Source organism: Elephas maximus, chromosome 10 (genome assembly GCF_024166365.1).
Source record: "Elephas maximus indicus isolate mEleMax1 chromosome 10, mEleMax1 primary haplotype, whole genome shotgun sequence".
Lineage (NCBI taxonomy): Eukaryota > Metazoa > Chordata > Mammalia > Proboscidea > Elephantidae > Elephas > Elephas maximus.
Genome location: NC_064828.1, coordinates 6542841 through 6558516, shown reverse-complemented (window position 1 = coordinate 6558516; position 15676 = coordinate 6542841). Strand labels below are relative to the sequence as shown.

The 15676-nt window shown below is 44.1% G+C and overlaps 1 protein-coding gene across 2 annotated transcripts in view; it reads right to left on the bottom strand.

Annotated features, from left to right (window-relative positions):
* Positions 1 to 15676, bottom strand: part of SHC4 (SHC adaptor protein 4) — a 246409-nt gene that overhangs the window by 39357 nt on the left and 191376 nt on the right. For both annotated transcript variants that reach the window (XM_049899614.1, XM_049899615.1), the window contains exons 7-9: positions 4852 to 4975; positions 3179 to 3350; positions 1022 to 1082 (exon numbers count right to left, since the gene is read on the bottom strand). In XM_049899614.1, the coding sequence (XP_049755571.1) occupies positions 1022 to 1082; positions 3179 to 3350; positions 4852 to 4975 (357 nt within the window). The remainder of the gene's footprint in view (positions 1 to 1021; positions 1083 to 3178; positions 3351 to 4851; positions 4976 to 15676) is intronic.

Below are 15676 nucleotides of genomic sequence, written 5' to 3'. Positions count from 1 at the left end.
GCTGAATTATGGCCCCCAGAGAGCATGGTTTTACCGTCAATTTAATTTTAGTCATGTTATTGATAATCATATTAAAAATTTAAATAACTTTAAAGAATGGCATGGAATTTTAATTTCTATCAAAAGAAGCCATCTTTTTAAAGAGTTTAAAATATTGCCCTAGCTCACTGCTCCTGTTTCTTTTGCAAGGTAGGAGAGGGTGGAAATCACAGCTACACCAAGAACATGAAACTCCTGTATATTTCCTGCTATGTAAAAGTAACGCAATTCGTACAACTCTGGCTAAGTCCGTAAGATATCTGAAAGTATCCTTGGAATTGACTACATTCTAGGCGGCAAGTTCTTACTAATTTGAGTCCTTACATGTGATTATCCAGCTCATTATTTATGCTCATCAGTCACTGTCCCTACTAAAACCACAACACTTTCTTTCCCAAAGAAATAAATGCCTTTGACATCTTAGAAGAATGAAATGACTATCTAGCAGTATAATTTGTTTTTCTTAAAATATATTTCCAATTGAGAGTTGATGTTCTACACTTGTGCTGTGGAAATGTGTGCCTGACAACAACTATCACATGCAGGAACGAGACGTTTAATGCCCTAGCAAGTATGAGGTGAATGGGCCCCTAATCGGGGCTCTCACATTCCAGACTGCCTTTCGTTCCCTTTGCCAGGCTGGATTAAGGTTACCCTGATCCTAACAGATTCGACAGGCATCTGTTTTCATGTTAGTTTACAGTCTAAACTTCTATGAACTAGAACTTCCTTGAGATTCGAGCAGAGAAATCACCTTTTCAGCAAAAGAGCTTTCATGATGTCAAAACAGAAAGACCCCATATAAAAAAACTATAAATGTGATAAGCACGTAAGGGTTAGAGAGAACCGTGGGCCTCCCAAGGGTTACATGTTCAATTATAACTAACTGTCCCATGAAGCGCTTAGGAGCAAGGGCCGCATGTGTCCACATGACTCACAAGGAACGAGGAAGGTGGAGATGGAGAACAGCCATTGTACCTACCCGCTGCCCTGCTTTGTTCTAAACAGTTCTCGTATACACTGCTGCACTTGGAGTTTCCAGGCTGTATGAACGACAAATTGTGAAACATTTACAAAGACAGTACACACTCATAAGCTTTAAACAAAGAAAGAAGAAAAGCACTAATAATACTCCCATTAGAATACAGGAGAGTGGCTCACTCTCTGACACGGGAAGTGTCTGACAGGTAAGAAAAGGAAATTCAGATTTGGGGTGGGGAGCTTACATTTCTGCCATCGTGCATTGCTTTGGAGCTGCAGAGATGGGTCTGGTGGTGGGAGCTGGGGTTGGGGTGTTCATAAAGGGCTGCTAGTATAATGCTTGAGGGTTACTGCTTCAGCTTGGAAGGTCACATTCCAGGACTCAAACCAAGTCTCAGCCAGAAAGTGTAGTTTCTGGGACACTTGTATAAATACCAGCCAAATGGCAAATACCTATCTAACCTTGAACTGGCAGATTGGAGCCCTAACTCTACAGAGGTTTGTGTCAGACTTACTTCTCATCCTTGAAAATATCATCTAATCAAAGGGCCCCATCATCCCTATATGTATAGACCTCTTTGGTAAGGGAATGGCAGTGTCCATGCTTTAGAAAGATTAATCTGACAGTAGTTTGCAGAAGGCTTTGAGGGAATAAAACTGGAGACAGAGAAGGGGCTTCAGAATCACCCAGGCAAGTGAAAACAAGAACTTAGAAAGTGGCAATATTGATGGAAGAAGACAGGTTGGTTTCAAAAGGTATTTGCATGGTAGAATCCTAGGCCTTTAAGACTGAGTTGATATTGCGCCCAAAATGTGAGAAAAACAAGAGTGTGGATTAGTGAAAGACCGGCAGTACTGTTAATAAAGATGAGGAAACCAGTAGAGGAATGCAGTTTGGCGCCCAGGAGAAAAAGGTGAGCTCGGCCTTGGATATAAACAAGCAAAGTGATGCAATATGGCATTTCAGCTGCAGAGACAAGGACGGACTGAGCACAGTGAAGCTGGAGGTATGTGCACGCAGGCAGAATGCTGGAGGAGATGAGGGCCAAGGCAGAGCCTCGTGGAGTGCTCACAGGATGGCAAGACAGGGCATCAGTCTGTGGGCAGGGGGTGGGAGAACACACAATGTAAATAAAAGGAGAAGATGCGACTTACTTAGAAGTGCATAAAAATAAGATGGATCAATGGGTGCTGAGATGACAGGTGAATAGATACGTGATCAAACAAATACAGTAAAATGCCAATTGTAGAATCTAGGTGGTGGCTATATGGGTATTCAGTGTACAGTTCTCAACTTCTCTGTATGTTTGAAAATATTCATTATAAAATATGAGAAAAAAATTAAAAAAAAAAAGAAAAGAAAAATAGCAACTAGAGACACAGGATGGGATTCACAAGATAGAAATATTTTGGAAGTCAGTGGAAGAAGTCTCAGAAAAGAAGAGGTAGCTGGCAGGTGTTAAATACTATAGACAGAGTCAGGAAATTTAGAAAGGGAATGGATTTGGCAATAAACCATTGGTGATCACTGTAAAAATAATTTCCATCAAGTTGTCAAGCAGAGTGCAGATCTTTGAAGCACAGTTTGGTAGTGAAAGCAGAGAGAGAGAGAGACAACAAATTCTCGAAGTTTGCCGGAGGCAGGAAGATGAGATGGAGGCAGGACATTATTAGTTGGCTGCTGGCATCTATGTTTATTTGCAGACAGAAGGCAAAGACCAGTAGAAAGACAGAGACTAAAGGTTGAGACAGTGGTTGATGGACAGAACCATGACAGAGAGGGGTAGGAGGGGACAAGGTCAGGAGCACCGGGGAAAGATCAGCTTTGGAGACAGCAGCTGAGGAAGAAAAGCAGGGAGCACATAGGAAGACTTGGAGACGAGGAAGGATGAAGTTGAAGGTAACACATTGCATGGCCCAAGTCTTCCCAGTGAAGCAAGAGAAGAGGTCATCGGCTGAGGCGAGGCTGCTAGGAGCAGAAATGATCTAGTACAGGTTCCACCAGTGACTCACTCTCTGGCTCCATACTCGAGGAAGATGGGACTTTCTCTAAACCAGCATTTGGGAACCCTCAAATTAAACACTCTAAATTTTTTTTTTTTTAGTGATGAGGACAGAACAGCATTCCTGGCTCCAGTAACCATGAAACATTACTTACCAGATAGCACAACTTCTCACACCGTATTGGGCAGTAAGCCATTTGCTCTGCAGCTGGAACTGTCACCCGCACATCGGAAACACCGCCGGCAGGTGGCGGCTTCCCTGGGATTTCATTGTAGTACTCACGGTCTTCTCTCTCCTCGGCACTGCCGTCAGGGCGCACCTCCTCACTGTAAGGGAGAAAGAAGCCTCAAGAGGCTGGGCAGGAGTTCAAATGCTGCAGGGGATACAGAGGTGTCAGAACCACACAAGTCCCCAGAGAGATCTGCATTCAGGTTTGAAGTTTACAGCTGTACTTAAGTGATGCCAAACATCTGGACTGTGATGACCGAGTTGTTCACTTTCCTTAGACAATCAGAGTGGGGTAAGCCGACAAAAGGGGCCAAGGCTGATGCGTTAGTGTCTCCCCTTGAAAAAAAAACACGAACTCCCTAAATGTAAGCTGTTTTTGTCATAGGATCATAAAAATACAACGTTTTCCTGGGTATTCCTGCACACTTTGATTGCGCCATCTAGGACATGTTTTGCTCTAAGAAAATTTTGATATTGTTCTTTGGATAGAGGGCCTGGCCCAATTTATTAAACCAAGATGAAAAAAATAAGAGCACTACGGCCAGCTATCTTGTCTGCACAAATCTGGAGGAGTGTATGGGATTCATAAAGAAATATTAGAACCGTATGTGGCAAGTGGGTAGATTTACGTAAACGTGCAATTGTTTTAAAATCGAAACAGGGCAGAAAAACAAATGGACTTTTCTTCCAAACTGGAATCAGTAAGCGTCTCTCGTGAAAAAGAATAAATCAAGTGCTTTTGGACTGAACTGATTTCAGTTACAACCCACACAGTTTTGCTGGGCTCATTACATGTCAACAGAGCGATGGCACGAGATGTTAAGTGCTGTTCTGGGACAACGTCAGCATCAGGGCCTTCTGGTAACCCCTTTCCTTGGCTACCCTAGACCAGCTCAGAGAGGGAGATCTCCAAACCTGGTGTTTGTTGATACAGAGAGTAACATCTTAGGGAAGAATGCATTTAGAACTGCCCAAGAGTTTAGTTTCTCCGGCATGAATTGTGTGAGCCAGGAGCCCGGCTGCATTCCACACATGGTGGAGGCTGAAAGAGGTCAGCTCTCATTCCAGACTTTCTGTGCCTTAGAGAGAACCACCCAATCCTGGGATCACGTTGTGTTCCACCCCTGCCACAGCTTAGTTGTGCTGATCTACTTACATTGTAAAATGGCATGGCCTAATAGGAATTCTGCAATAGACATTTGATCGCTGCTATTTTGCTCTTTGTTCATGCCTTTTTTTTTCTTTTTTCCTTTTACTGATATGTAAAGGATCTGGGGGTTAAAAGAAATCTGAGAAACTGGTTAATGATTATTGTTTTATGATGCTACTTAATTCACTCACAGCTCTGTGTAACAGAGAAACAGGGCTATTCCTGTCTCTTTTGTGTCTCCTTTAATCTCGTTACAAAGCAAAAGAAAATATCTGAATGACTATGAATGGAAAAAAGTTGGAAAATTTCACTATTATTCTGTACCAAAACTATGCTTATTTGTAAGAAAAAAATTGACTAATTTCATTAGTCAATTTACAAATGCCATACGGATTTAAAAAGAAAACCAAAACACAGCAAGTGAAATAACTATAGAACTCTTGGCTGACCTTTCACAGGAAGTATTCAAAGAAGGATTTTTCAAGTACTGTTTAAACCGGAGTTCAAAGGCCTGCCCGATGGTACTGATGACATCTTGGGCCATTCCACTGCGGCATTCCAGTATGTGACAGGCTGCAAGAGGACACACAAAAACAATATTACGTTTCCAGTAAGAGAGGATTATACAAAATGAAGTCCTCTCAGAACATGAGCTGGTCATTGAATAGAAGGGAACAGGTTTACAAACTCTCCACAACTCTGAAATGGTATGAAGAATCCTTCACGTTTCACATTAATCAAAGAGAAGAAACCTATTCATATTTTACATCTAACTATCTCAAAACACAGAAATTTCGGTCTCAAGGCAGGCACTGGGGGCCCACGTTTTTATTAGGCTGATCTTGAGTAATAATGCGGCTAACGTTCAGTGCTACTTCAGGAATTCGATACACAAGATGCTTAGGGCAGCGCTCTGACAGGAAGACCGGGTCTGGAGTCTTGCCTGTGCCTGGTACGTTACAGAAGATTGAAAAAAGATGACTTTCCAAACCAAAAAATATACAATAAAATTGGGGGAGGAGCTGCTGGTGCTGGCAGGGGCTGCAGAATACCCCTTCTCCCTGCAGCCGCTGTGGCCTGACAATTGCTACTATAAATCCGTGATAAACATGGTAGTCTACACCTTTGAAGTCCCACTGAAGAACTACCTCCAAAATGTATCAAAATCAAGATTTTGTGAAGGTGTCATTGCTGGGAGATATTAAAGCTCATCAGACGCCTTCTCTGACAGTTACCAGGAAAGGGCTAGTTCACATGTACCACAGGCAAACAGGTTGGGGCAGGGCTCACAACAACAGCCCACTGCCCTCTGAGTCAATTCCCACTCACAGAGACCCTATAGGACAGAGCGGTACCGTCCCATAGACCTTCCAAGGACCGTCTGGTGGATTCGAACTGCTGACCTTTTGGTTAGCAGCCATACCTCCTAACCACCGCACCACCGTGGTTTCCGGGGCTCACGGTGTATCACATATTGAGTCAGCATAAGTCTGCTGCTGCTCTGTGAAAAGAGGAACTTGTGTTTAGGGCCCACGGATTAACATTTTTGCCTTGGTTGGCGTATACTGTTATGCTGAAAGCCTTGCAATGCGAATATTTAATTGAAATTGAAGTTTCATAGGGATGGCTTAGAAAGAATCCTAAGGATGATTTAAAGATGGAACAATGGGTCTCATGAGGAATTTTAAAAGACGAGTATTGGTTTATATAGAACGTGAGGGATGGCGAAAGGCCTGATAACAGTTTAATGTCTACAAGAACGTGGTAAAAACTGCCAGCTATTCTGAGCAGAGAGAAAAATGGCTGAGGGGGATGATGGGCTTAGTGAGTGCATAGATCAGATACCAAGGAGTTTTTGGGGTCTCAGAATTTTGAGACCAACACTGGAACACTCCACTAAAAGGGATATCTGAGGAGAGGAGAGAGAGTCGTCTTTGTGGAGTGATTTAACCGAGTTGTAACTGGGATGTGTGATTTTATGCTTTGCATTGTCTTGGAAAGGATTATGTTTGTGTTTGAGGGAAATGGTAAATCATTCATATCTGAGAGGCTTCATACAGTAAGTTATAGCAGAATCTGTAACAGTGTTGAGTGTTGATAATTATCTCAAAAAATCTCTGAGAATTCTATTCCAGAATTAATTTGACTTTTATTTAAAGGATGTATACATCTAAACACTTTGGGGAGCAATTTGTATGTGTGTATGGGTGTGTGTGTGTGTATGCATATATGGTGGTAGTGGGTGGTATTACAAAATCAAGCAGTCCTCACAAAAAGAGACCGGACTTGCTGGCCGGACAGAGTCTGGAGAAACCCTGAGAGTATGGCCCCCAGATACTCTTCCAGCTCAGTAATGAAGTCACTCCTGAGGTTCACCCCTCAGCCGAAGATTAGACAGGCCCATAAAACAAAATGAAACTAACAGGGCACACCCGCCCAGGGGCAAGGACAGTGAGAGAGGTGGGAAATTCAAGTACAAAATAAAAGTTAAATTGAGCGTTCAGTGAGACAGATGAGAGGGGAAAGACATTTAAAAGGGTACAGTGGGAAAAACTCTGAAAAGATTTGGATCTGAGTTCGAGTTCCAGTTACGCCACCATCTGTGTGACCCTGGGCAAGCCACTCTACCACAAGTTTCTTAGCTGCCAAGAGAGGGCAATGGGCGACCTCTGAACTCCCTTCTTGCCTCATACAAACCCTATCCTTCGTCTCTCCCAGTAGTCTGCGCTCTGTGAGGAGCAGGGCAATGTGTGTGGGCACACAGGAATGTATTAACCCCTCAAACTGCCAGCCAATTTCTGTCACTTCAAACACACTTCTAAAATGTTTCACTTATTTCAACCCTTCTGATTCTGCCCACGAGCACCTGCTTTGAGGTTTTGATACTGTTCCTGGATTGATTCTACCAACGGAATTTTCTTTGCTTTGGATAACCCTGTTGCTGCCATATTAACTATTCGAGAAGCATAAAAGTGGTGCCTGCCTTCATGAAAGAAGTGACACCGGACAAAAAGGCTGACCCTGTGCAGATGCTCCACCCGGATAAAGCCAGTCTCACCACGTTCTGCAAGCAAACATGTTTTGAACGGTGCCATTGTTGCCACCCCCAGGCACACTGCCCTGTGAAAATGTTCTTGGTTCTTTTTTAGCCCAGTCATGGGCCAGGGTTGGGGTGGGGCCTTGAGTCACACCCGTTTTTCCAGTATTAGACCCATCTCCAAAAGCCCAGCTAAGCAGCTAGCTTGGTCAAGAACTGCCCGATCTTCAGCTAATGGGAAGGGAGAAAGACAGATACATTAAAAGTCTCAATTCCCAAGAGAGAGTGCGACTTTTCAGTGGTGTGATATCTTTGCCGTGGAGGCCTGAGCTTTGATCTCCCTGTTAGGAATCAGACGCAGCTCTGGGTTCCTTTCACTTCTTGTAGCCAGATAGACCCAGTTCTACCCCTGAGTATCAGGTACTGTATTAAGTATGATTTCAAATAATCTTGGATTCATATTCTCTGGTCTTTTTCATTTGGTTTCCTAATTGGGCAGCTATAGACAAGAGGCTGGGAACTGTTCTTACTGGGTAAAAGAGAGAAACAGGCCCTTCTTTACTAGTTTTACATTTGTGTTTCATAGGTGAGGGTTTGTTTGGTCTGGTTGTTGCTGTTATTGGAAAACTGACCCAAAAAACCAAACTTGTTACCATGGAGTTGATTCCAGCTCATAGAGACCCTAAAGGGTTTCCAAGACTGTAAATCTTATTTACGGAAGCAGACGGCCGAAGTTCAGCTTCTCAAATCAACCACCAGGTGGAGCTGTGGGATCGAGGCAGGGAGTGTCTATGTCTTAGGAAGGAATAGGCCGGAAGAAACAAGCCAGAAGTTAACGTGGTAACCATTGTCGTCAGCCACATTCCAACTCACAGCAACCCTATAGGACACAGTAGAAATCCTCCATGGGCTTTCCAAGGCTGTAATCTTTATGGAAGCAGACTGCCCTATCTTTCTCCCGTGAAGTGGCTTCAAACTGCCAACCTTTCAGTCAGTAGCCAAGCGCTTAGCTGCCGTGCCGCCAGGGCTTCTCTGTCATCAGGACACTAGTGCATAAATAAAGCGGTCGCCATGGAGTCAGTTCTGACTCAGGGCAAACTCACGTGTGTCACAGCAGAACTCCACTCCACAGGGTTTTCAATGGGTGGTTTTTCAGAAGTAGATTGCCAGGTCTTCTCTCCGAGGAGCTTCTGGGTGCACTCAAACTGCCAACTTTTTGGTTAGCACTCAAGAACTTTAACTGTTTGTTTGCACCACCCAGGGACTCCAAACAAAAAAAACCAAACCCATTGCCATCAAGTCGATTCCAACTTACAGCAACCCTACAGGACAGAGAAGAATTGCCCCATAGGGTTTCCAATGAGCGGCTGGTGGATTCAAACTGCCGACTTCTGGTGGGCAATGCAAGAACAGGTTAATTTAAATAGGTTTTATAACCTATTCTTTCTTTCTCTCTCTACCCTTTCTTAAGAGATTCAGGACCATGGCCTTTTTATACCCATGTAGTCTAGGTAAACTGGGCCCCTTCATAGTGTAAGTTCAGAGAAAATATTTAAACCTTCTGGGATTGCTACACATTTGGAGTCAACAGAACACAGATTTTTGCATTACAGCAATTCTGGAGGTAGACTGTATTAGTCACTAAGTAAACCTGAAACATTCTTACTAGAACTTACCTTTCCTATGGAAAGGGCCTTTTGTAAAATGAGGAGTTCACTAAAGGGTCCCAGCCAACTTCCTGACTTGAGCGAATAAAGCAAATGGAGATGGTGGGAACACTCAGGACTGCTAGCGCGAAGCCTGGTCTCCTGCCTCCACTTCCTGCCAGGCACCCTGTCCTCCTCATCCTGCAGTCTGGCTCCTGCCTTTATGGGTCTGCTGAAGTTGTGCTTTCCAAGTGAGCGACGGCTGGTTAGTCGCGGAACTAAATGGCATTTTCCCACCTTCATTCCTCTAAGCTTCTTTTCGGTATGTCTTCTCCTGGAAAAACCTGCCCTTCCTGTCTTGGGTGATGCTCTCTCCCCTCCCCGACTGCCACTGGACTCTTCAATGTCTCCTCTGACCTGGCTTCCTGGAACTGTCAGTCCTCTTCTCCCCAGCTGATTGCCCTTACTCTCAGGGCTGGCAAGTTGCAGGCCTGCTTCCCTTTCTCAGTTCAGTCCCTGGGCTTCTGTTTACCAGACATTTTCCTCTGGGTAAAACAAAGTCACCAGTTAACTTTATAAACTCATCTTCCTGGCTTCACTGTTTTTAGTATTTATTCAAGGATTTATCTTTTCCCCCCTTCTTTTTACAAATGTTATAAAACAAAAAGCACAAGAAATGAGAATTATATAAAATCTTACTATCTAGGGCTAACCCACTGTTAGTATTTTTACATATGCCTTTCCAATCTTTTTTCTACCTCCAAAAAATTACCTGGGATCATACTATACACATGGTTTTATAAACTGCTTTTTGAACTTTATAACACTGTGAATATTTTCCCCATGTTGAGACTTATTCTTCTATAGCACTACTTTTAATTGTTGCATGATAGTGCAGTCTGTGGATTGATTTAAATAATTTGCTATTTATAAATATTAAATTAATTCTGTTTCCCCCATTATATAAATAATACATGACAAGGATCTTTATTGCTTAATCTTTGTGCATGTCCTATTTATTTCCTTAGAAGTGAAACCGCTGATTCAAAGGTATATACATTTTTAAGGCTTTTGATGCAAACTGCCGAATTTCTCTTCCAAAACTTGGTATACTTGCTCACACCAGCAATGTTTAAGAGTGGCTGTACCCTAAATTCTCACCTGCTCTGGGCGTTATACCTTTTTCCAAAGTCTGAAATTTGAAGACGGAATATGATGTCTCATTATAATTAGTGCTTCTTTGGTTGCTAGTGAGGTCAACTTTTTATTTTTAAATGTTTCTTGCTTTGTAATGTTCTTTTGTAAAGAGGTGCTCAGGACCTGGGATCTGTCCACCTCACCCATTTATCAGCTGGGTAACCACAGGAAAACTATCTTAACTTTTCCAGTGCTAGTGCTTCTATAAAAACAAACAAAAAAAGGAGTACTATTACCACCTTCCCCACCGGGCCGTTGTGAGGTTGAAAAGAGGCAGTGCGTACAAGTCATCCTGACAAGGCCTGGCATGTGGTAAACATGCAATAAATGGGGGCTGTTGTTCTTTATCCTATTTCTCTGTTGGGTTGTCTTCTTCCTATTTTTAAGAATCCCTATCTCTTTAGTGACAGCACCATTCTCCAAATCACACCAGATAATAATAATAATAACCCACTCCCACTGTCGTCGAGTCGATTCCGACTCATAGCGACCCTATAGAACAGACTAGAACTGCCCCGTAGAGTTTCCAAGGAATAGCTACCATTTATTTACCACTTACTATAAGCCCTCGGGAAACCTTGATGGGTTAGAGCTACAGCTACTAACCAAAGGTCGGCAGTTCGAATCCACCAGGTGCTCTTTGGAAATCCTATGGGCAGTTCTACTCTGTCCTTTAGGGTCGTTATGAGTCAGAATCGACATGACAGCAACAGATTTTTTTTTCTTTTTAAATGAGCACTGGCTGCGTAGGGGTTAAGAGTTCGGCTGCTAACCAAAAGGTCAGCAATTCAAATCCACCAGCTGCTCTTTGGAAACCCTATGAGGCAGTTCTACTCTGTCCTATGGGGTCGCTGTGAGTCGGAATTCACTCAATGGCATCTAACAGCAACAACAACATGAACCAAGTAGAGTCCCTGGGTGGTACAAGTGGTTAACGTGCTCGGCTGCTAGATGAAAGCTTGGAGTTTCGAGTCCACCCAAAAGTGCCTTGGAAGAGAGTCCTGGTGATTTGCTTCTGAAAGATCAGTCATTGAACATCCTATGGACGCAGTTCCACTTCGACACACCTGAGGTCACCATGAACCCGAGGTCACCATGAACCTGAGCTGACTTGACAGCAACTCGTTTTTCTGAGCCAGGTATGAAAATACTTGCTTTGCCCACAATGTCTCATTCAGTTCTCAGGAACACCTTCCCTCGTACCTAATCGCAAACTACTATTAATTCACAAATTGGTCCAAATTGTCTCCCGCTCTCTCCCATGGCAGTTTAGAATATTACCACCTCTGTCCAGGATTAATGACGTGTCCTCCGAATTGGACTCTACAACTCCACACTGCATTTCCCCATTTTACAGACATAACTGCCAGAATATTATGGCAGGCACCATAATAATTTTTATATATTTCAAAATATTCATGGCTCCCAATGACCTTTTGGCTGGCATTCAAGGCCCTCCATAATTTGTTTCTGACCCACCCATCTTTTCAGCCATGGCTCCTCTACTTCTACTGTTTACCCTCTTCACCCTGACACACACACAGACATAGACACACACACAGGCACAAAAACACACACCATTGAAACACCAAGCCCTAAGCTCTCATCGAGGTGCTTTGTTCACCTGTCCCTTTATTCTATTTGCTCCACAAATCCTGACTGGGTACCTACCATGGTCCAGGTACTGTCTTCTAGGTACCCTCTGTCTTAGACTGGGTTCTCTAGAGAAGCAAAACCAGTAAAGCATATAAATATATATGGAGAGATTTATATCAAGGAAATGGCTCACGAGAATGTAGAGGCTGGAGCATCCCAAGTCTGTGGATCAGGATAGAGGCTTCTCTCGATTCACGTAACCGCAGGTGCTGGCTAACCCAAGACTGGCAGGTAGGCGAGCAGGGCTCTTGCTCTCAGACTGTGAAGATCAAAGAATCCCAAGATCTGTAGATAAGCTGATAGCTCAAATCCCAAGAGCTGGAGGTCAGAAGAACAGGAGGCAGCCACAGGATCCAGAGTGAGAGCAAAGCCAGAATGTCTGCTTATATTCAGCTGCAGGCCACACCCCCAAGGAAATTCCCTTTCACCTGATTGGCTACTCACAGCAGATTCCATCATGGGAGTGATCAATTATAAACACTGAGAATCATGGCCCAGCCAAGTTGACACACAATATTAACCACCACATCCCACCTCTTGTCAACCTGGCACATGTACACATCTCTTAAACCATACACAATCTCTGAATAAAGACAATTATAAAGTTATACTTGTGCCTAACATGATACAACATGTGTACAACCGAAAACATACTAGCCCAGTTTAAATCTTGTATTTTATAAGTGAAGAAAATAAAAACATTTGATGCACATATACAAGGCAGGAATGCTCATAACAACTACAGTCCTCAATTTATGCAACTGGTCACATGGCCATAACTGGTATTTAGAACTACTTTCTTCCACCATCCATTCTGTATTCCCTTTTCCCTCAGCAAGCACCTCAGCTGGTCCTGGTTCTTTGCCTGGTGGTGTGAACCAAACCTTCATTCCTGAAGGTTCCGGGTCATTAGTAGTCATGTTGGAATGGGGTTGCTGTAGTTCTCCATTGACTTTAATCACAGGGCAGCATAGTACTAAGAGACGCCCTAATGGATCTCCTGGATTCCAGACATACTCTTCTTTACTTCCATGATGTAATACCATTCGGATTTCCTCTTGGTAATCTGGATCAGTCACACCAGCCAGTATGGTAACTCCCTTCCTTGCCTGTTGATCCAGGGGCAAAAGGAGCCCCAAGTGGCCAGGTGGCATTCTTAGCTTTCAGTTCAAAGGAATCAGTGGTGTGTTTCCAGGTGGGGCATTCCTCCCTTTGAAACTAAGGCCTCTAAACCTGCACAGCACAAGGTCGTGGGGGCAGGAAGCAAAAATCTTGCAAGTGGGTCACTAGGAGTAATAGTGAGAGGTGCCACTCCCATTTCTACCCCTTGATTCGTGGACCCATAAATCCTGGCTATGGGAGAAACAGCACCGTATACTGGACTCTGGTTTAGAGCATATACAGCCTCCTGGAGAACACTGCACCAACCCTGCAAGGTACTGCCACCTAGCCAGTGCCGTAATTGTGTCCTTAGAAGGCCATTCCATTGTTCCATCAAGCCCGCTGCTTCAGAATGATGAGGAACATGGTAAGACCCATGAATTCCATGAGCACAGGCCCGCTGCTGCACTTCATTTACTGTGAAGTGACTCCCTTGGTCTGAGGCAATGCTGTGTGGGACACCATGATGGTGGATAAAGCATCTGTAAGTCCACAGGTGGTAGTTTTGGCAGAAGCATTGTGTGCAGAGAAGGCAAATCCATATCCATAGTAGGCGTCTATTCCAGTAACAACGAAACACTGCCCTTTCCATGATGGAAGTGGTCCAACATAATCAACTTGCCACCAGGTTGCTGACTGATCACCTGGAGGGATGGTGCCATATTGGGGACTCAAGTGTTGGTCTCTGATGCTGGCAGACTGGGCACTCAGCAGTGGCTGTAGCCAAGTCAGGCTGGTGAGTGGAAGTCCACATTGCTGAACCCGTGCATAACCTCCCTCCCTGCCACTATGGCCACTTTGTTCATGAGCCCATTGAGCGATGACAGGAGTAGCTGGGGAAGGGGGATGACTGGTTTCCACAGAATGCATTATCCTATCTGCTTGACTGTTAAAATCATCCTCTGCTGAGGTCACCCTTTGGTGAGGAGTCACATGAGACATAAATATCTTCACTTCCTTGGCCCATTCAGAGAGGTCTATCCACATACATCTTCCCCATAAATCCTTGTCTCCAATTTTCCAGTCATGTTCTTTCCATGTCCCTGACCATCCAGCCAAACCATTGGCCACAGACCATGAATCATTACACGATCGCACATTAGGAAATTTCTCCTTCCGAGCAAAGTGAACAACCAGATATGCTGCTCAAAGTGCTGTCCACTGGGAGGATTTCCCTTTACCACCACCCTTCAGGGAGGTCACAGAAAGGGGCTGTAGTGCTGCCGCTGTCTACTTTCAAGTGGTACCTGCCTATTGCACAGAACCATCTGTAAACCAGGCATGAGTTTTCTCTTCTTCAGTCAACTGATCATAAGGAAATCACCAAGAGGCCACAGGTGCCGACTGGGAGATAGAAGGTAATTGACAGGAGTGGAGACCATGGACATTTGGGCCACTTCCTCACACAACTTACTTGTGTCTTCAGGTCCTGCTCAGGCCCAATCTCGTGTATACCACTCCCACTTAATGATGGAGTGCTGCTGTGCATGTCCAACTTTATGACTCTGTGGGTCAGATAACACCATTCATGATGGGCAGTTCAGGCCGCATGGTGACTTGGTGTCCCATGGTTAAGTGTTCAGTCTCTACTAAGGCTCAAACAAGCTAAAAGCTGTTTCTCAAAGGAGAGTAGTTATCTACAGAGGATGGCAGCGCTTTGCTCCAAACTCCTAAGGGTCTGTGCAGTAATTCACCAATAGGGGCCTGCCAAAAACTGCAAACAGCCACTGACACTTCAAGCACCATTGGATCAGCTGGATCATATGGCCCAAGTAGCACAGCGGCTTGCACAGCAACCTGAACCTGTTGCAGAGCCTTCTCTTGTTCTGCACCCCACTCAAAACTAGTAGCTTTTTGAGTCACTTGATAGGCCAGAGAAGCACACCAAGATGAGGAATGTCTTGCCTCCAAAATCCAACGAGGCCCACTAGGTGCTGTGCCTCCTTTTTCATTGTGGGAGCAGCCAGATGCAATAATTTATCCTTCACTTTAGAAGGAATATCTCAACATGCCCTACACCATTGGACCCCTAGAAATTTCACTGAGGTAGAAGGTACCTGAATTTTTGTGGGATTAATTTCCCACTCTCTAGCACATAAGACTAGACACTTCTTCCTTACTAGGTCCAATCAGCATAATGTCATCAGTGCAATAGACCAGTGTGGCGTCTTGTGGAAGGGAAAAGTGATCAAGGTCCCTTCAGATGAAATTATGACAGAAGGCTGGGGAGTTAATGTAGCCCTGAGGTAGGCAAGTGAAGGTGCATTGCTGGCCTTGCCAGCTGAAGGCAAACTGCTTCTGATGGTCCTTTGAAACAGGTATGGAGAAAAAGGCATTAAACAGACCAGTAGCTGCATACCAGGTACCAGGAGACAGATTAATTTGCTCAAGGTATGAAACTACATCTGGAACAGCAGCTGCAATTGGAGTCAGCATCTGGTTAAGTTTTCAATAATCTTCTGTCATTCTCCAAGATCCGGCTGTTTTTTGCATAGCCATATAGGCGAGCTGAATGAGGATATGGTGGGAATCACCACCCCTGCATCCTTCAAGACCTTGATGGTGGCAGTAATCTCT